The 22,231-nt window shown below is 35.5% G+C and overlaps 1 protein-coding gene across 5 annotated transcripts; it reads left to right on the top strand.

Annotated features, from left to right (window-relative positions):
• The first annotated feature begins 2,354 nt into the window (after positions 1-2,354).
• Positions 2,355-21,307, top strand: LOC121862853 (exportin-5-like). Of its 5 annotated transcripts, none has more exons than XM_042361176.1 (18): positions 2,355-2,423; positions 3,288-3,449; positions 4,034-4,189; positions 4,362-4,433; positions 4,884-5,042; positions 5,363-5,533; positions 8,276-8,419; positions 8,657-8,809; positions 9,102-9,341; positions 9,466-9,567; positions 10,325-10,510; positions 11,599-12,555; positions 12,861-13,143; positions 14,544-14,680; positions 14,923-15,107; positions 16,567-16,807; positions 17,630-17,773; positions 20,366-21,307. In XM_042361176.1, the coding sequence occupies exons 2-18, from the start codon at positions 3,330-3,332 to the stop codon at positions 20,555-20,557; spliced, it is 3,642 nt and encodes a 1,213-aa protein (XP_042217110.1). In that variant the 5' UTR covers positions 2,355-2,423; positions 3,288-3,329; the 3' UTR covers positions 20,558-21,307. The 5 variants fall into 5 exon arrangements, with proteins under 5 accessions (XP_042217110.1, XP_042217114.1, XP_042217112.1 ...); XM_042361180.1 differs by having other exon boundaries at positions 2,423-2,439; XM_042361178.1 differs by lacking the exon at positions 2,355-2,423 and adding an exon at positions 2,446-2,648.
• The last annotated feature ends 924 nt before the right edge of the window (positions 21,308-22,231 follow it).

Below are 22,231 nucleotides of genomic sequence, written 5' to 3'. Positions count from 1 at the left end.
AAGTCGTATCTGCGTTCCATTATGTCAGAACAAAGACTGATTGGATTTTACTGTTTGTCCACAAAGATATGAAACTGAATTGCGATGAGGTCAACAATTAATTTGGTCGCAAGAACAGATTACTTGACTTTGAACTTCACAAATAAGCTGACACTGTGCTCGCTCTCTCTTTCTCTCCACAAGTAAGCTAGTACTGTTCTCCCTTTTAAACTAGTACTCTCTCTCTATCAACTCAATTGCCAAGTACTTAATTTTGCAACAATGCTAGAAGAGAAAAAGATTTTCTTTTAACAAGTATGTATATTTTTTGTTAAGGAACTTTGGTTTTCTATGAATACAATTGCCTGTACACTGTATAATTTGTTTTATAAGTTTCCAAAAATGCAACTGCAAATTAAACCTACTGTATATCTGCTTATTTAACTGTTATGTAAATAAAATATGCTTGCTAAAAAGAGTGAATGAAAAATAAAAAGGGAGTCCTTTTACATAACTTTATCTTGAGACTTATGAGACTTGCCCCCCTCCCTTTCCATGAACATATATACGCCACTGACGAATAGGTTTACACATAAAGGCTCAAACTGAAAGAAGAAGTTGGAAGGCGGATGGTCGAGGGAAGGACGAAAGCCTTGCCTAGGGTTGGTTAACTATGGCGTATGGTGCAGCTACACCTACACTAGGATAGGCCGCTGTCTGTGAGCACTATATAAGCAACAAATTAATATTTATGCATTAGTGAGCAAAGTGAGATCAAATAAGAATCGCAAATTAAAGTCCAGTCAAAAGAGAATTGAGCTCACGACCCGTTGTCCTGGCCTAGGTAAGGTAACATGTCTTAAAGTATACACAACACAGGTTTTGTCAACATGTGAGATACTGGTATTCATAAACACACTAAAAAAAAAATAAATTTTTTCAAATCGTACATCATTACAGTTTTGGTGCTACTATAGCGTGCGGTCTACAAAGATATCTTTAGTCAAGTTTAACCTAATCTAACCTAACTTAACCTAACCTAACCTAACCTTACCTGACCTAATGTTTCTAGTCTGACTAAACCTAACTTAATTTTGCCTAACTTTACCTTACCTAACTTTACCTAACTTGACCTAACCAAACCTAAATATCTTGTAGACTGCAGGCAAGCAGCACCACAATTTTTTTTTGTTACTTATGACTGAATTTCAGAACTTTTTTTCCCAGTGGTTTCTTTTATCAATACAAAGCTCATACTTATAATGACTGGAAAACAAACCAAAGATTACTGAGACAGGATAGTCTAACGAAGGTCGAACCCCAGCTTATTTCACCTGAAGATTAACTATGAAATTTTACCCCCCTCTCCAGGCAGATTTAGGATGGTTAATCTTGAAGGAAAATAGGCTGAGGACAAATCTTGGTCTATCTATGGTGTTTTCAGCATGAATTAAAGTTAATATATATATATATATATATATATATATATATATATATATATATATATATATATATATATATATATATATATATATACTGTAATTTTTTTATTTATTTAATTTTTACCGAACTTGATGTATGACCGTATTGTGGTATTACAAGTTATTTGCCTCTCTTAACCACTCTGTCCTCACTTCCCTGCAACTGACCAAATGCTTGAGATGGACCTGATGACCAGGCCCTAGTACATTTATTATATTTATTGCATTTAGTCTACATTAGACTATTTATTACAAAATGAGATGATGGGATATTGGTGGTAAAGCTGTAACGCGCGTATCTCTCACTACCATATCAAGGGTTCGAGCCTACACCCGGACTCATTTGAGAAGGGGAATTAACCAGTTTCCTCCTGTACTAACAATGGATAGACCAACTAGCCGAATGTATAGTAAGCTGATAAAAAATAGCAAAAAATATATATATATATATATATATATATATATATATATATATATATATATATATATATATATATATATATATATATAAAGTTTAAATAACCCGCCACTCGGATTTGTTTTGTTGACAGTTCAAGCAGGCTAACAACAGGTATGTGCACGATAATTACTGTATTCCTAACAATCTCTTCTAAGCAACAGGGGAATGTGTGTGTGAGAATTGCTTGAACGATTTTACTTACATAATGATCAATAACTGGAATATGATGATATTAAAAAGGTGTTAAGAAGTATTCTGTAAAATATTAAACGGATGAATTTTATGTCCTATTGGAATTGTATAAACAATTGTAATCTTTTCAATTTAGGTAATTAACAATATTGCAGTTTTCATACAAGATATTATAGAGCCTATTATGATATTACTGTATGACATACAAGAGGTTATTGGACACTTATACCAATACGATAGTTTACTATTGATCAATGATCGCTTATACAGAACCCTCACTGGAGGTCCGTCGCCGAGTATCAACACATTCTGTACGTGTTGAAAATCGTAATATACGTTGATACACAGTACTATAATTACAACGTTATGGAAGTGTCTCAGTCATGACATTTTTAAAACAGTTCCACTGGAATCTTGTGCTGTTTATGGTTCAGCAGTTAAAATGGAGTGTCGAATGTAGTGTTGAAACCCAGAGAGTATAGGACAATTTAAATGCCAGATTAAATGTTCTCTTATATTGAGTTTAATAATTGGCGGTAAGATTAGGGCATCAATTAATTACATTTATATTGTTTTATACTACTTCCTTTCTGGATAAGTCAAATTGATTACTAGTTTATCAATCTCTACTCCTCTGGTATTCCTTTATGCCGACAGTAATTGCTGAGATGGCAGTTTTGCCATTATGATTTTATTTAGTGAAAATCATTAAAATTATCTTTTGAAATCAGTAAGTAAAAAAAACCCTAAAGCATGTTAGGTAAGTGTGCGGTCAACTAGGTATTTAGGTTAGGTTAGGTTAAGATATATTTGTAAACCGCATGCTATAGTAGCACCATTTACCATTGTATGAAAAAAATGCACTATGTGACGGTACATGCAGTATCAATCTAGACTATAATGATTTTACTGAATCCCAAATAAATTTATCTATCTGGGTTGAAAAGATTTGGATTGGTTGGTTCATTTAAAAAAAGAGCAGATATTTCTGCTTTACTTAGTCCTCTTTGCCACTTATTGGGATGGGTCATGTCTCTCCTGTTCACTGTTGGGAAGTGTTGGGCATATACTGGCTCATTGTATCTGTACCTGTCAATGTTGGCCAAGTCTGGTCTTGGATGAGCTCTCACTCTGTGCTATCATAACAATATATTGTCTTTTGGTCTGTTTTGCAGATTGTATGGGGTGTGGTAGTTGTTTGGCGGCAGTAAGGCAGGATGGAGGTTCCCCCGCAGGTGATAGATGTGGCAGGTCAACTAGCTCAGGCTGTCAACACCACCCTAGATCCTAAAGTCACACATGCTGTCAGGCTTGCATCATATAATCTCCTAGAGAAGGTAAGTCAGTATCCATAGCGGTTTCAAACCAAGTCAGATAATACTTGATAATAGTATATCGCACGTTAACCAGGAACGTAAGGAAATTTTTCTAGAGAAAATTAACTTTTTCTTACCTCATGAAAACCCCATAAAAGGACGAGGTTTGGCAGTTTGTCGGTTATTATTGTGATTATTTTCATCCCAAACACTATACAGCAGCTATAGTATATGTTGACATGCTGTCTCCTGGTCGTGCCATCTTCATTGTTTATGTGCTGATCATTTTGTTCATACATTTCCATACATACGAAAAAACAGCAACTTCAGCACATTTTTGTATTCAAGATGATATTGTGGCAGTTTTCTCTTGAAACACAATTCATGCAAAAACAGCCACAATATCATCTTGTATACAAAAATAATTTTGTTACATCAATTTTTATTTATTTATTTATTTATTTATTTTTTTTTTTTACGGGGAATAGTCCACTCGGGCACAGGTTATCAACCCACAATGGGGCATTTGAATTTGGCCATCTTGTATTGCACCGGTTAAAAGTTGGCAAGAGTCAAAAACTATATTAATCATCTTATTTCTACAGGTAAAGGAGGAGAGCGAGTTGGCTGTGGGATGTGGCTTTCACCTCGCTCACCGTGACAAAGAGCCAGTGGTTCGCCATTTGGGACTACAGTTGCTTGAACATGTTATAAAGTATAAGTGGAATGATCTATCCGTCCAGCAAAAAGTTTACATTAAGGTTAGTTCCGTTGTTTGTTCATAATAGACTACGGTAGTTAAGACAATGCTTGTGTTGTTTCGTTTCATTTACGGGTTGTAGTATTTACACTATGATCACAGAAAATATTATACTTTTAGTATTTATATTTTGAATTATTATTATCTGATTATTGATACTTTATTCCCTTTAGGAGAGTACAATGCAGTTGGTAGCTGAAGGGACATTAGATCTACTCTCTGAACACCTTTATGTTAAGGATAAGGTTTGTTGAACTTTTATATGTTAATCATTACATTATGGTGATTGTCCATTCTTCATGTGTAGTTTCTTGAAGCTCTTGTGCAGTTCAGATCAGTTTTGCTAGTCTTAAGTTTTCTTAAAATATGCTTTTGACTTTTCATAACTTTTATCTTCTGTCACAAGGATGATTCCCCACTTTATTTTAATTCACCTTCATTTTCCGTATAAGCCTGTCTAGAAATTCGTCACTCCTGCTCTTTATTACAAACAGTTGATCCACACATCTCCCTTTTTCAAACTTTACTGCTACAATTTTCACTAATATACACTATTTTTGCTGTGATTTTCTTCAATATTGGCTGTCAACTCCAAGCTGTACTTCACACTAATTCTTCACCAAAAATGTATTAATTGTTAAGAAACAAGACCATTTATCAAGAATCATTATTGCAACAATGTTGCTGTGTTTCAGGTGTCCCGACTTGTTGTGGAGATGATGAAGCGTGAATGGCCTCAGCAGTGGCCTGGCCTCCTTGAAGAACTACATTTACTTTCTAAACGTGGACCCACTCAAACGGAATTAGTATTGTTTGTTTTCTTGCGAATTGCTGAAGATGTGGCTACATTGCAGGTGAAAGAGAAGGACATTATTGGTATTTAGGCACTTTGTATAATTATTCAGTGTCCTTAAGAGCAAATGCATGCCCAATATTGTATTAATTATTGTACTATCTTCGGTTAATGCCATACATAGCCCACCTGGTGTTAAGACTCACATTCTCAAGCAGTTTAAAATTATCAATCGCTTATTGTTTTATGCTTTACTCTATATTTTGCTTTCATTCAAAACTGAAATTCCTCATTCCCTTATGTTCTTTTAGCAGCAATATACTGTACACCAGAAAATGCCAACCATATCCACAAGTTGATACTGAAATTTGTTTGCAACAGAACCTAGAATCCAACCAACGGCGACGTGATCTTTATCAGGCAATGACGGCTAATATGGAAAGTATGTTTGGGTTCTTCCTTTCTCTGTTGGAAGAGAATTTTACGCAATATGAAACCAAAATTAACCAACAAGATTCTCAGACTGCACATCAACATTGCCGAGTTATGCAGGTATGATTTACAGAGAGAGAAAAGCATGTCCAACAGTGCAAATTAGTTTTCAAGGTATTAAAATTTTTGTCATACTGTAATTTGAATATTATTTTCTTTTACATAATTTTGTATGGGCACCTGTCATAATAATAATAATAATAATAATTAACGGTTTATTGAAAAAGTTCGGCAGTCCGAAGGCTGAAAATATACATTAGACAAAAATGACTTATTACATACAAAGACATGGGGTGGGTGGGTTGTTTAACAAAAGCTTTCATTACTGAAAGAAGAAGGAACAATGCTTGAACATGCAAATTATTATAGTTTACAGTTGATGGCCCGGGCCATAACCTTGTGTGCTAGATGTCTCTTTCAGATTATATTGGTGCTTTTAATGGGAGTACATACAGGTATCCCTCACTACCCAAAGGGGTTATGTTCCTTGAAAACTATGTGGTTATCGAAGTTTCAGATAGCGAATAACAAAATAAATGGGAAAATAGGATTCGGTTCCTCAACGAAAAAACAAAAACATTATCCTGTACCTAAATATAAACAAAAATCTGTTCACAAATAACAAAAAACACACTGTTATACATAAAGATTATTTTGGTTCATTACCAACAAAATCCCTACAATATTGAACCTAAAAAATTATAAATTAAATCAAATATGTATACTGTACAGTACAGGGGGCCCCCCAAATTCACGGGGGTTGGGTTCTCAAAATGGCTGCGAATCGCCAAATATGCGAATAAGATTTGTGAACCGGGGGGGAGGGGTACATTTTTACTTGTGTACAAGGAAATGTATATTCCTTTTATGTGTTTACCTTTAGGACAATTATTTCTTTTACCTGTATTGTATATATGTGTGTGTGTGTAGACACACACACAAAACACATACAAATAAATAATATACAAGTACTGTAATGGGAAAATACTCTCACAAATAATAATCAGAAACAAATTTATGAAAAATGTGACAGTCTTCCCTCAAGTCATTGCTTTATTAATAAAGTAATAAAGCACGGACTTGAGGGTAGACCCACATTTTTAATAAATTTGTTTATGATTATTTGCGAGAGGATTTTCCCATTATTATTTATTTGTATGTTTTTTTTTGTGTGTGTATCTACACACACACACACATATATTTACAATACAGGTAAAGGAAATTACTGTCTTTAGAACGAATGGCTCCCTGTCCCAGCTACAAAAATGTCGGCAACTTTAAAACTACCCACAGACATTCTTGGATACATCCAGGGTGTCATCCGCGAATAATAGAGGATCGCAAAATAAAAATCTGTGAACTTGGGGGGGCCTGTACAGTACAGTCTCTCCTCGACATACGACGGGGTTCCGTCCCGACGACCAGGTCGTAAATCTAAAAGGCGAAAATAATACATAGAAATTCTAAAATGGGTGTCTCTTTTTCTTCTCAGCACCACGAGAAATCTCACTTTTACGCTTGCCAGCCATTTTAAAGGGAATTACAAACGAAAGTTTTGTCAGTACACAGCGCGATCACTTACGTCGGGACTCGAAAATAAGTAATGTGAAAAATATTTAATACGACCATGGCCGTCGTATGTCCGGGTTGTCTTAAGTCGAGGAGAGACTGTATACAGTATCTTATGAGAAGCAAGTCTCTCCTGATCTTGCTTTGGCCTTCCCGTGTTCATGATGCTTGTTTATTTCAAATTTGTTTTCGATTATCACAGGCTTATGGAGTCTCTTGTCAATGGTGGGAGTAGCCGAGGAATCATCACAATGCTTGGATGTCATTACATATAGAGGGAGCACTGCACTTCAATAGTACAGTAAGCGAATGGCCTATGAGTAGACGTGAGCTGAGGGAAGGGGGGGTGATATGCTCTGAGTAAAAATACATTCCTGTGCAACTCTTCGAGATGGCCACCCCAGGTGACTCCTGGGTGTGCAAAATTTAAATTTTAAATGGGGTAATTTTTCGCATAAGCGAATATCGCTTTTGGAAAGTAAAAAAAAAGATGTAAGAATAAAATTTTTCGATAAGCAAAAGTTTGGATATCGATCATTTGTGTAACAAGGTATGCCTGTAAACCTGTCAACACTAGGCTTGATGATATATTATTTAATGTATGTGGTAAATCAACAACTTTTTCTAATTCCTCTGTGTTCCAATTGCATAAAATTAGGATACATGTCTTAAAATGATAGGAATTGTCTAACTGTCCGCTTCCTAGACTTCAATAACGGAAATGTACCTATGTTCATCTTCTAATATACAGAAATTTACACATTTACCCTCCTAAATCTACCATACAAGTATAATAATCTCATTTTATTATGAAAAAAAAAAAAAAAAAAACAATTATGGTCAAGTTAATATCGGCAAATGATTTCATGTTTTATTACTACTTTGAGGGTTTCACCAATGATGGTAATGATGGTAATTTTGACTTAGGGTGAGGAAGTAATGGTGATGGGGACTGGTTAGAGGTGGTTCTAGAGTGCACAACGAATAACAGTAACACATATGGTTAGTTATTAAAATTTGTGTCTTATAGTAAGCCGCATCCTCACTTTTGCCATTTTTTCTTTTGAAAAAATAGTGCAGCTTATATTTGTCAAAATATGGTATATGTGCATCTATTTTTTAGGGTTGTAATGCAGTACTCTGTTGCATTAATCAGTTCTATCATGCTCCTGTCTTTCCTTTTTTGCTTTCCTTAGAGGGTTGTGGAACTGATGTCCATGTTCTCTGTTGCAGGTGGTGCTGATGACATTGACTGTGTATGTTGAGTGGGTGTCAATGCAGTACATCTTCTCAGAGAATGGTAAACTCTTACAGTCTCTGTGTTTCTTACTCAGCCAGGATAATCTCAAAATGGAAGCCGCAGAGTGCCTTTTGCAGGTAAGATTTTTTATCTTGGAATATTTTATTTTGAATTATTAGTGAGGTTTCCCTGTATTTATTCCAGTATGCATGAGCCAGTAAATTGTTTAGAAGAGTTGTATCTTGTATGATCATGATACTGTACAAAGATGTTATGGGTGAATAAAATCAACTTTATAACATAAATTTGAAAGTATTTTTGTTTTTGTTTCATTAAATGGTATACCTGTATATGTACATGTATATATTATACAGATTGTGAGTCGCAAAGGCAAACCTGATGAGCGACGTCCTTTGTTGCTATTATTTGGAGAAGAACTCATGTCAGCTGTGTTTAATGCAGCTGATCAGGCAGTGATGGGTACTCTTAGTGAACACAACTATAGATTTCTTAAAACACTCACACAGGTAAGGATTCATATTAATGATACTCATCAAGTGGAAGTTCTGTCTTAGAATAATCTGTTGTTTTCTCTGGATTGTTAGCATCACCCATCAGCTGCACGATTTACTCAAAGAGTCACTTGATTCTTTTTTCTGTACTTATACTGTATATGAACACCCAAGAATGTTGAATAGTATGACCTTTAAGTGAAACAATTATTTATTCAGTAGTGAAACAGTGCATACAACATTGTATTCTTTTAATTTCTGTTGTTGTTTTTCCCTGTCTGTTTATGTGATTTAAAATTGGTTACAGGTGCTGACTGCCCTTGGTTCCCAACTGTGTGCACTGTGGGGTAAAGAGGCTGGTGTAAATGAGCCCCCAAACTTCCGTGTATATTTAGATGCAATGTTGGCCTTCACCCGTCACCCAAGTCTCCACATCTACAACTTTACTAATGGCCTTTGGGGGCAGTTATTCCGTCATGAGTATGTTCCAAAGAGTGAAACACTGCAAGCTATATTACCATCTTTGATAACAATTGTGTCTCGGAAGGTATGTTAAATTGGTTTGTCTCAGCAGGGACTAAACTGATGAGTATCTCGGGTTTTTGTGAGTGATTGTTGCATATCTTGTCATCTATTTTTGAGAATGGTTATTTTAATTTGTGTATTCACAGGTGATGAAGCATGGATATCCCTCCAAGAATGATTCAGAGAGCTGTCAGTATTCACGTCTTGACTTTGATAGTGACGAGGAATATTCACACTTTTTTTATAAGGTTTGTAACATATGTTAAGATGTTAAATAAGATCGATATGGTGGGTAAAAATAGGGAGAGAACAGGACATGGGAGAAGGAAACTGGGAAATATCAGCAGAGAAAGGATTCTAAGCTTCAAAGTAAAGTAGGAACTTAGATACAATGCTATGCTGTACTTCTTCTGTTAACATAGAACGCTGAAGCATAGACTTAGGATTGAGTAGATTGCCCTAAATTTCAAGTTATAGTAATAAATTAAATGAGGGCTCCATCTGGGGTTACCAGAGTGAAGAGGTAAGAAATAGTAAAGTATACAGGTTATTTCGAATGACATAGGGTGCAAAATATGAAGTTGTGGGATGGGTAAAGAAAGGTGCACTGAAAGAAGCTTTCAGGAGAAGATCGTAAAAAAATCTATAGATTGGACATTTGACTTTAAGACTTTTTGTATAAGTTATTATTAATCTCAAAGAATGCTTATAAGAGAACACTTCAAGATATTTTCCAGACACTTTGTAGGATTTTGTAGAATGGGGAATATAAATTGAAGCATAGTGCTTTCAAGACTCAGACCTTGCATGTTTGACAGAATACTTGTATAATTATCATTTTGTATCTGAATAATTATTTGTTTTTAATGCAGTGTAATTTTTTATTTGATCCTTTTTGTTCATATATGGTACATTGCACTAATGTACTGAAAATGAAATCATTAAGAATAAGAAATGAATAAAATGATTCCTTAAGACTAAATTTTTTTTAATTTTTTTTACCAGGTACGTGCTGAGACCCTAGATATCATTAAGTCTGCCTCGCTACTGGCACCGGAGACCATGTACGCGTATGTAGAAGAGTGGCTCATACGTCACGTTAAGAAGGCCATTGACACCGGCAGCTGCTCAGAAAAACAGCTTTGTAATCTCTTCTCACCATCATACCTGGAATGGGATGCATTATCTCAGGTAAATTGGACATCAGTTGTTTAACAGAGTTTTTCTTTTGTTATCCTCCATATAATACTTGGCCAAATGTGCTGATTTTATATTTCCCTCAGAAAATATATTGCAGTCTATTGTTTTATATTTCTGTGTACAGTAATCATTGAATAACAAAGGATTTTTAATCCTCTCGCACATCACAAATCATTGGGTAGCACTATGTGCATAGGTGATGGGAATTGCATCATTAAAAATAAAAAAATTCACTCCACAAAAAAGTTTTCGAGATAATTGTGTAAAATTTTTGTGCGCCATTGATGACTGAATGATTTTGCAAGTGAAGTTTCCAGAAAGTATCAAAACGTGGGTGGAGTTCCGCTGTCCATCAGTTACCTCCTGTCAGCCGTGCTGGTTGGTTCCTTTATATCCTCTCCCACCCTCCTCACAATTAATCATATAAAAGTTCTAAAGCCACTGTTGCAAAGTTCATAAAATTCCTCTCATAACTACTGTATGATAATACCGAGATAAGATGCTGGGAACACCATTTTTTTTCTTTATTCGGAGTAAAAAAAAAAATTTCTTTTTCTCATCTTATTTTTTTCTGGTTATGTTTAAGTTAAAACAATAATGAAGCCAGTGATGTATACTGTATATCATGCAAAGAAAAAAAGAAGTGTTATAGATTGGCTGCAAAATGAAGATGACCAGACTTCATGTGAGTGGACCCATATGACTTTAGTTGTGGTCACAGAAACATAAAAATTTTGTGTACGTGAGAGGGTTAAGAGCATCACAGATCACTTTTATTTAAAGAAAATAATTGCTGGAGGTAGAGTCTGTAGTAGTGGGAGTTAATGAAGATATAGAATGGGTATTATGATAAGAAAATTAAGAACTGCAAATATTTTCATGGTTAGTCTATTTTTGTGGAGAAAACCCTCCCTCATCTCTTCTCAGTCAGGTCTTACCACCATCAGTGTCAAGACCTGACTGAATTACTCAGAATAGGCAAACTGTACTCCAAGCTTTGTCAATAAATTTGTTAAACTAAAACTAATCTTAGTTGCTTTTTTATATTATATTCTTAAATCTTTTAATTTTACCATCAGGTAGTGGAGAGTGTAATGAGTCGCGTGATGCAGAGTAATGGATGCAAACCCACAGCAGAAAGTGGCCTACAGCTGTTGCGCCTCTGTTTATCCTACGAAACAACTGATCCACTCATACTTTCCACCTTGCTTTCCTGTATCTCAGGTCTATTTGTTTTCATAAGGCTTGTACCCACTGTACTGCCAGATGTTCTAAATAAGATCTTCTCTGCCTTAACTTTCTCTTTGCCTGGACAAACCAAAGATTCGCGAAGTAGAGCAGTGAAAAATGTACGGCGCCATGGATGCTCCCTAATGGTAAAGATTGCTCGTGGCTACCCAGACATACTTCTTGAAGCATTTGACTTTATCAATGGTGTTGTAGATAGTTTGAGTCACAATCCACTAGAACTTTCACAGATGGAAAAAGTGACTTTATATGAAGCTCTTATGATAATTAACAATCACTTTTATAATTTTGATAAACAAAGTTGTTTTATTAGCAAAGTTTTGAGTCATGTGTCTGTGATCTGGATTGACATGAAGCAGCCATTTAGCTCCCCATTAGATTTCATGTCATTTGTAGGCCTGGATAAGGCTCCAGTAGAGCCCAGTGAGAATGATGTTAATGGCCAAAACAGAGCTCAAATAATATACTGTGTTAATTTAACTTTAGCTGTGATAAAGCGATCAGAGTTTCCCTCGGACACTGATAAGGCAGAACATGGGGGATTTGTCCTGGAACGCACAGAAAATGGATTGATAGTGTGTCGTAATCCTGCCACACCCCATGTGATGCCCCTCTTCCACCAACTGTTTTGTCTTTTACGACTCTTCAATAGTCTTTGGCACACTGAAGCATTGGCCAGTGTTTCACCAGGGTATGCCAAGGCCCATAACCTTCCAGAAACTGAGAAGAACAATATATTAGGACTTGCGACTTCAAATGTTGCGGATCCCTGTATTGACTCTCCCAAGGTAATAAGCTTAAATGTTTTATTTTTAACCAATAATAATCAAGGTGCTATTAGTATGCATTAGGGTTTACAAATTACTCTTAAGACCAAGTACTTTTGCTCTTATTTCCTTAATTATTCTTATGCAGTAGTTAAATGAATCAGCATGTAGAAATTGCTGGAGTAAGGTAGATATTTTTCTCATGAGGCCTAATGACTTGCTCGGATAGGTAAACAGTTTGATGAATGTAGGAAGAGGAAATTTATAAAAATTTTATTTTTTGGGGTAAGATTGTAACTTGATATCTATGTTTTCTAAATTGCAAGGTTCAGCAGCCTCTAGAGCGAATGCAGTTTTTCCTCTCCATGATGCATGACAATTGCTATCACATCTTGGGCAATGCAGGAGTGTCCCTAGGATTGCAGTTTTACCAGCATCCGCACCTATCCGATTACCTGATACATTCTTCCTTGGCAAACTTGCATCTCATCCCTGATTACCGTCTACGACCCATCATCCGCACCTTCCTCAAGCCATTCGTCCAGTGGTGTCCTCCTCAGTGCTACCAGGCAGTGTTGCTTCCCATCCTCAATCATCTCTGCCCTTACAGTGAGTAGGATTTCCTAGCTTATGTTGTTAAGCTTATCGAATGTAATATATCTTTTTTTAATCAAATTTTAATGAGCAGTTTCTGTTGCATAAATCATTAGGGGAGTTGGTGGTACAGAGATAACATGCGTAACTCTCACCATTATGTCAAGGGTTCGAGCCTTGGCCCGGACACACGTGAGAAGGGTGTTATCCAGTGTGACCCTAACAAACATCACAGGTTTCCCGTTCTCCAGTTTCCTGCAGTACCAACACTGGATAGAGTGCCTAGACGTCTAGTAAGCTGATAAGTGGTGGGAAAAAAAAAATCTGTAGTTCTTGTGGTCTTAATTTATTATATTGAAATTTGTACTTTAGAGTACCATTCATGGTGTCTGTACTCACCCCTGAAGATGTGAATTACATGAAAGCGCTTGGGAACTTCGTGTTTTCTTCTTTCCTTGTGGTTATCAGCATATAATGATATAATATGCATTGAATACATTTACAGGGCTGTACAGTACATAAATCAGGAGTTGTTTATTATTTTAACAATAGATGGGATGGTGCTGTTCTTATATCTATCGGTGCGGGCTCTTATGGGCTGAATTTTGTTGTATTGGCGGACTGCGCGAGTTGGGTGGGGGGCAGGAGGTGGCGATGGCGAGGGTGGTGCATTATTATTCTGTTCGTTTAAATTGTCTAATGCCATATAAGAACTGACTGTCTGCAGCATATTTACTGCCATCAAACTGCTTCCATTATTAGTTCATGTATTTTACATTTAGTTAGTGGATACAGTAAAATCTCGTAAATGTCAGAAGTTCTATATGAGGATACATCATCATCAAGCTGGGTTCTCCATTTTTCTAGGGAGTGTATTAGAGTGAGATAAGATTTAAGAGTTGATACTTTAACCAGGGGGAACATCTGTCTCCTTGTATTTAATCAATTGCATGACATGTTTTACTAAGGAGGGGTTGTGTAGTCGAAGCATGAAATCTCATTTTATAGACAAGAAAATGAGACAAGTGGTTTATTTCCCTCCCCTGATGGGATTTTAAGTTTGCATATTTATAGCTGGGCATTTTAGGATATGATTTAACTTATTTAAAGGTTTAAATTCTGTGAACCTAAGCCTGACTGACTTTTTAAACAACCACCAGGCTTAGGTTTTTTGCACTATATTTCCACTGAACTATAAGAACATTACTAAAAGGCTAATATGTGAAGTCCTCAACCATGGTAAGCACGCACAGTGGGTGTTTCAATGGAAGTATTTCATAGGTCACTTGTCCCTTCCACATATAAAATGGGATATCATGTTTCAGTCCTCCATCTTTATTCAGGACATTAAGTTTTTAATATACAGCTACTGTAGTTGAAATGATAGAATTGTTAAGATAACTTACTTCCTACAGTGTTGGAAAGATTAAGCACCCGATGGGGCCACCTGACGAGCTTAATAGAAAGTGGTTCTTATGAGGAGGAAAACACAGACACTCAGGAGATGTTAGAAGACCTGCTCATTCGTATGTTAACTCGGGAATATGTTGATGTAAGTGGCTTTTCAGTTTCAAATAGGTTAAAATACTTTTATTTCCTTTGAATTATCGGAAATTGATTTGCTTATGAATATGAATAGCAAACCAATATACAAACTGAATCATTGCAACATGTGCTTTTCATCTATGTAATACTTTCCACCATATGTTGAAACTCCTTTTTGTTGCAAAAGGTGGACAAGTTTCATAGAAATACTGTATGATATATGTATAATTGTGATATCATCTTTTTCAGTTATTAAAAGTTGTGTTAATAGGAGGTCCCCGTGGAGGATGGCAGGACAATGCTGATGGTATGGAGGCAGAAATGGAGGTGCCTATGCCTACTGTTACATCTGCTCAGGAGACTTTATCTGAATTAGGTCAACTAGTTTTAGGATGTGATACCATCTGCCAAGCCATAGTAACCACTCTTCTCAAGTGAGTCTTGACAGAATCTTCTGATCTGGGATGTATATAATAAATTACAATTTTAATGAAGTATCCATTCAAAATGGTTACCAAAAGAGTGTTTTCAGAAAAGATAATTAGCCCCTTCACTATGGGGGTACAACTTTTAATAGTTTATTTGACTTACGCAAAATAAACACAAGTGGTTAGAGAGATTTGCTTGTGTGACTTAAAAGGCTTTGATTAAATCATGGAAAAAATGAGTTGCATCCTTATCAATTGTGAACATATTTAGTTTGAATAGATGGACTGCTTCACAAACATTTTCGATGAACCAATCGGCTATTTTTATAGAAGATGGGCGTGGCTTATGGGCCAAGTTAGCGTGGAAATGCTAACATTGCTATAGTGAAAGACATACAAATTGTTTTCTGGCATACCGGTGCTTGTCCTACTTCAGTTCTGAGCTCCTCAAATATGAAAAATGGTACTTAACAATCAGTTGTGGCTTCAGTTTTGTTGGACCCTGATTCCGTTTATTGATTGTTAGCAGTACTGTACAGTTTTAATTCCAAATCGCTTAATAGTATGAACGTTAATACTACTTAAAAAGATTTCAGTGTGTTTTGTACTAAAGAATAAACAGATGTCACACATTTTATAATAATCATTCCAAAACAATGATACAAACATTAACACTTAAGCACTAAGATTTCACTGTATAGGGTGGCCCAATCTTCATAGCCCCATGTGTTTGTGTGTACGTACTGTATTCATGCACTTCTAGGCCAAGCCAAGATTCTGTAAAGCTTTGGCCTGTGTTCTAGGGTCATTTTGTTGCAACCAATGGTGAAGTAAAACAAAACCTGAGGTACCTGGGTTAACATTTGGATCCATAATTAATGCAATTATAACACTGCATAACAATGAAGGTATGTATAAAAACTCCAACAAATATTACCAAACAAGGGCAGAGCAGGGAGATGCGTCATGGTGATTGACCGAGTGTGGTCATGTGACATGCACACATGCCACCAGCCTATATGATAGGCTGGCAGACTCAGAGCATAAGCTTGGCAACTACTCTGCATTCTACATTAATCTGAGATTATTCACCCCATATTTTTCCCATTATTATATGAAGGTCTTCTGGCTCCTCAACTGGCTTATGCCAGGTGTTTTCATCTACAATTTAATACCGTAAACCACATTTAAAGTTTTGTGCCGATAAGACTGGTTTGAAAGGCAGAGCCTCAAATGTAAAACAAAGAAATTAAGGGTATTTATGTAAGGAAAATAATTTGTTACTAATGGAGAATTATGAGTTGAATTGATTACATAATTGAAAATGGAAATATAACTTAGAATTCAACTGAAAGGTTGTAAAACAAAATAAGAAATACAGTAGTAGTATAGTAGTAGTTCAGCGTATTTATTTCCAGTCCTAAGGAAAACTGTTATTCTTCAGATGCATTTCTTGTGTTTTCAGAGTGTTGTGGTGGCAGGACAGTGGGGCTTGCTTGAAATCTGTAGGAGTGGTGGGTCAGGTTCTACGTTGGCTTGTTGGGGAGGGCCAACACTTGAGTCCTGAGGCTGTGAGACAAGTGATGCTTGCAGTGTTACAGGGGCTTAACACACATGGTCAGCATGATGCTAACCAGAGTGCTCTTCTCTCACTTGGATTGGCCACATATGAGATGTTTAGACCTCATTTTCCCAACATCAGAGAGGTATGTTTAAATATTTTTTTTGTTTTATCCACCAATATTTAGTTTGCATTTTTTTTTACAGGGAGAATGTTTTGAAGACTATCAATGTTGTGTATACCTTCTGAATTTGTGCAATTTTTGTGCCTATTTTGAAGGTAAAATTTTTATTTATACAAACAAATATTTCAAACTTCAAGGGATATGAATTATTTTCTCAAAAAGTCCTGTTAGCCATGATACTGTGTTTGGTTTTGCAGGTAAACACTGACAGTAGAACAACAAATCTCAATTTAATGCCAGTGTAAATTTACAATCTAATAGTCATGGTGCTATCTTTCTGTTCACCAGTTTGGCAACAAATGGTGTCCGCACAATCAATAGATAATGCTCTGTTGAGAGTATTGCAACCAACACTTATACTTATGTTCTTCATACATAGTTGTTGAACCACTTAAATTGCTATCTGGTTTAACCCTTTGGCTATGGGAGGTTACCCTAAGCCAAAATAAAATCATCTGGCGGTAGCCAGAATAGAATGGCAAGCGCAGGAATTGCAGCAAAAGGGTTAAGGTCCATAGGGATCACCTGTTCCAATGATGACTCTTTGTTTCCAGTAAGTGTACTGCTATGAGAAAACATTACACTGCTTCTTTAGTACAGTATTAGGGTAGTGGCCATTTAAATATTATGATTTGTTGAAATAAATTTTTTTTTATTTAATCAAGGGGAGAGGTACCTTAAAATGTTCTGCTTTTGGCCACTGTTATAAATTATTTTACTGTATTTAAGTAAACATTTTCATTTAAATGTATTTATTACTGTACCTTCTCACAACTTCAACAGGTACTACTAGGACTCCCAGGTGTGTCAGCTGATGATGTCCAGCGTTTTGAAGAGAAGCTGCAGAGTCCTTCACAAAATCCTAATGTGAAGAACAGCAAAGTGGAGAAAATCAAGAAGGATGTGTTTAAGAAGTTGGTGATTGAGGTATGTTTTAAGTTTATTGCTTCTAGAGATTACTGTTGATATATATGGATTTTTTATGCCTCCACTGCATGTACAATGGCCATAATCTTGGTGTAAATATGTACTTGAATAATTTTGAAAATAGTCTTCCAATTTTTCGTTTACAAATTTGATCTCTCGGACTGAATATTTTTCAGATGAGTTAACACGATAAGCTTGATTTAATCCAGAGGTGCGACAGCCTGTAGATTTAGGGTATTATACACATGGGGGTTATTCCACCCTAGGAATAGCATGGAAGTGTCAGTCATGATTGTAGCACTTTGAACTGCATTACATTGACCTATCTGAATGACAGATTTATGATGGAATACTGTACTTGACAGCACGTAGAATGGTCTGATACACCCATTTCTCCTGGGTCTACAAATGTCATTCTGGGGAGATTTGACACCATTATATCTCATGACAAAGTCTCTTGATAGTGTACTTCTCAGAGTGGAGGAGAGGCATCTGCTTCTGACTCCAGTCTGGATTTTGGATCTGTTTTTAATCTGGTAATTGTCTGGAGTTGACATACTCGTATATACTGACAGAATCAGTGCTCAGATAGTCCAGCATGTTCTGAGGAATAAAGTTCTTTACCGTCATCTTATAGATGATGTGGAAGTTTTTGAGGACAGTTCTAAATTTTTTTGTAAAAGGATATACTGCAATAACATTTTAAAGGTCTTGAGGCACAGGAGTGCTTCAGGGGTACGTTCCTGAAAAACTTTTCGTATATTGATTTTTCCTAAATCGAAGCCATTTTTCCCATTGAATACCATTATTTAAAGAGAGAAACATTCCGATGAAAATATTTTTCCCCCCAAATGTAAAAATAAACCTTTTTAAGCAATTGTGGGGGGGGGGGAGACGATACTTCTAAGCATATGTATTACTCAAAATAACATTAATAAAACAATACAGTACAGTATCAAATTGTAGAATATATTCTATTTATGGAAAACTTTAGGTGGTTGGTGCTTGGGGTGATCAGTTATTAATTTATGCCTCTTATTTGGTGGTCTGTTAGCCATACTTTTAAATAAATATACATTAGCACCTTCATATTACATATAAATAATAAATGAATAATTTCAAAATATACAGTATATCATTTAACAAAAAAAAAAAACTCCACAAAAGTTCAAGGAGCTTGGCTGGCTTCATACCTGACACAGCCAACGCACTCAGTAAACAGTTACTGTTCAGCGTGGTTTTCACAGTGACGCTTTTGACGTGGAGAAGAAAAACACTTTCTTTGAGGTCATTTATGGTATTACTGTATTGTACCCTCATTCAACAGTAAATGTGAGGAATTAATCAAAATAATACGAATAAAGAACATAAAAGAAAAAATACTGCATTTTGCTATTTGGCAATCATCTCACTACACGCGGGACACGGCAGACTGCGAACAGCTGAGATCCCCACATCACTCACCCGATGTGTGTGCTAATTCCCATGCACGGAATTTTTTTTATTCTCTTCATGTTTTTTGCTTTATGATAATTATTTTTGTGTTTTTTATGCACTTTCCATGTGAAAGATGTTTGTACATGTAACAGACTAAAAAAAGTGAAGACAATTATATACAGGTACAGTATATCTACCTGAAATTATGAGTTAAAAAATTACAATAAAATAGCTCAGAGCTAAGACCAAGCAGGGTGAGAGCTACAGTGATGAGTCTAATTTGGCAACCTGTCACCAGCAATGTAAACAAATGCAATTAAAACATAGTTTTTAATTTCCATTAATACATGAGCATAGAAACTGCCACACACTAGCCTGCACTACAGTACAGTAAACTATAGCCTGTGTCAGCAACTGAGCATCCTCTGATGCTACAGAAAATACCATGAATTTATTTTTGTAAAAATGATTTTCATAAATCAATGTTACATAAATTGAAGCACTCCTGTACAGCAGTCAGTTGACTGGTATGAATGTAGCTTCTTTGTGAAGTGTTTATTTTTTTAAGTTTGAAAGGTTATCTAATTAACAAAAATCCTAAATTGCTCAGTTCTGGCTCCCTTTTCAAAAAGTTCCTTATGGAGGCCATTAAGCCAGCAGAAATGAATGATTATTCCTGAAACATCATTTTATGACTGAACCCAAAAACTAAGCATCTGTGGGCTGCCTTCCCTCATCCCAGTTGATGTAAAGAAAGTTGATTGAAACTGAATGGCTGATGTTTAGAATTTTAGTATGGCTGACTTGGATGAGAGGTCATATTGGCATCTTAAATGCCATTTTAGGGACTTTGTTTTGATGGAAAGTTGTCACTAATTAAGGAGTTACTCTCAGCCACTAATTTCAAGAATTTGCTCGAGTTTTTAACCAGTAAACTTAGTGGAACAATGATGGTGTTGCCTAGTTTACTTCTGCTGCATTTGTGAATTATATTTTCTTGTTTAAAATCTACTTCAATGTCTTAACTTTGTTCCCTTGAATAAATTATCCTGACATGGGTTTGGATTTTACCCCTCTAGAAAGGTTTATATTCCATATTTTTTAAGGAATGCATAGGTTTCCTAGCTTTGAAAATATAAAATTATTTATTCTCAGATTGTGGGTCGTAGTGTTGGACAGGCTTTCAAGAAGGAAGTCCATATGAATGATCTACCACCTATGTTCAAAAACCCTCGTCCCAAACAACCTCGTGTTGATGATACTGATACAGACATTGGATTGTGCTCTTTGTTTGGACCTGACTCTGGAGATTCTAATGGACATCAGGTTGTTCCTACATCATTTTAATGATATCTATTTTTTAATAAGCTGAATATGGAACTAATGAAAGTAGTCATGATTTTGGATTATTCCCATATCAGAGGGCATGGTGTCCTAACCACTCAAGTTCTAAGCCTGGCAATGGTATTGTGATAGATTATATTGGAGGTCATTATGAAAATAAGTCCTCACATTTTTATGTGAATTTTGGTGTAATGTATTAACGTAAATAAAGGCTGAAGGGAACTACCTTAATTTTATAGTAAGTTAAATTAACATGCAGAATTTTCAGCTAGATGGCTTGCGTGATGTTGGCTGTCTGAAACTAAATCAGGTGGACTTGCGAATCAAGTCAAGAAACAGATTTACATTAGCCATGCCAAAGTAGTATCTTGTTGCATTTATATATTTATGAATAATACAGTACAAATTTAAGTGAATAAATGAGGAATTACAAATTCCAGTGATATTATTATTCAATTAATTTTACAACAGCCAATTTTGTCTTATAATTTTTTGTTGAAATCTTAATGAGAATTGATGTTGTATCATAGTGAAAACATAAGTATTTAAAGATGTAACACTTTTTTTATATGTTGTAATCTAATGATTGACCCTACCAGTAATTATGAAGTACCTGTACTACTGTACATTAAATTTCAGAAGATGATAAAAGGTATTGAGCAAAATCACAACTATTTGTAACACTTGAGTCAGATTGAAATGAAAAATATCCACAGATTTGTACAAATATATTTTGCATGAATGCATCAAATTCCATCATTTTTATTTCACCTTTGAAAATTAGAAAAGTTCAGTACAGTACCAGTATTTCCCCATAAATATGAAAATGTTGAATTTCCCACTGAATAAAAACTATTGGTCTACAGCAGCATTTGTACAATGAAACTTACATATGGTCATATTGGGTGTCACCTGATATTGCATTATATGTGGCTTGGAGGATTTGAAGCTTTCCTGTTATGCCTATACAGTCAATTTTATACATTCAAAATGTGACTCATGATTGCCTTTCTTTGTTTTGCAAATATGCCAACACATTTATTTCCATAATTCTTATTTTTCATCAGCCAGGCTTTTCAGAGTGATTAAATTGTCTTTGCAGAACATTTAATATATACAATTGTTAAATTTACCTTGTTCATGGCGCTCTCCTTGTATTTGTATGAGGCAAATATAATAGTTAAAAGGTTTTCTTCGTAACTGTTATCCACTAATAACAGGTACAATGGTACAATATAAAGATAATTTTAATTAGAATGTGAATGTATGCTTAAATTAAAAAAACACACCTTACATCCATGTTACTCAAAATGTGGTGCATATCAGCTTTTACAGTGATGCTGTGTACAGGACTGTACTGTATTAAGAGTATCGTGTGCATTTATGTGTCAAGTTTGCAAATTCTTAGGCACAGAAAGTTGCATTTCAATGTGTTCTCTCAAGAGTACACCTTGCTAGACAACTCAAAAAGTTAACAGATAAATGTACAAAATACTTATGCATATACAGTAGTACCCCGCTTAACGCGGTCAATAGAACCCACAGGGTACTGTGTTAAGTGAAAACCGCGCTAAGTGAACAACAGAACATATGGGATTAATTCCAATAGAAACTGGCCCGACCCCCAAACTCCACTTTTTGACGACACACAACTATGTTGTAGTAAAAATTTTATCT

The sequence above is a fragment of the Homarus americanus genome, unplaced genomic scaffold (genome assembly GCF_018991925.1).
Source record: "Homarus americanus isolate GMGI-L3 unplaced genomic scaffold, GMGI_Hamer_2.0 scaffold24922, whole genome shotgun sequence".
Classification (NCBI taxonomy): Eukaryota; Metazoa; Arthropoda; class Malacostraca; order Decapoda; family Nephropidae; genus Homarus; species Homarus americanus.
This window is presented reverse-complemented; position numbering and strand designations above follow the sequence as displayed.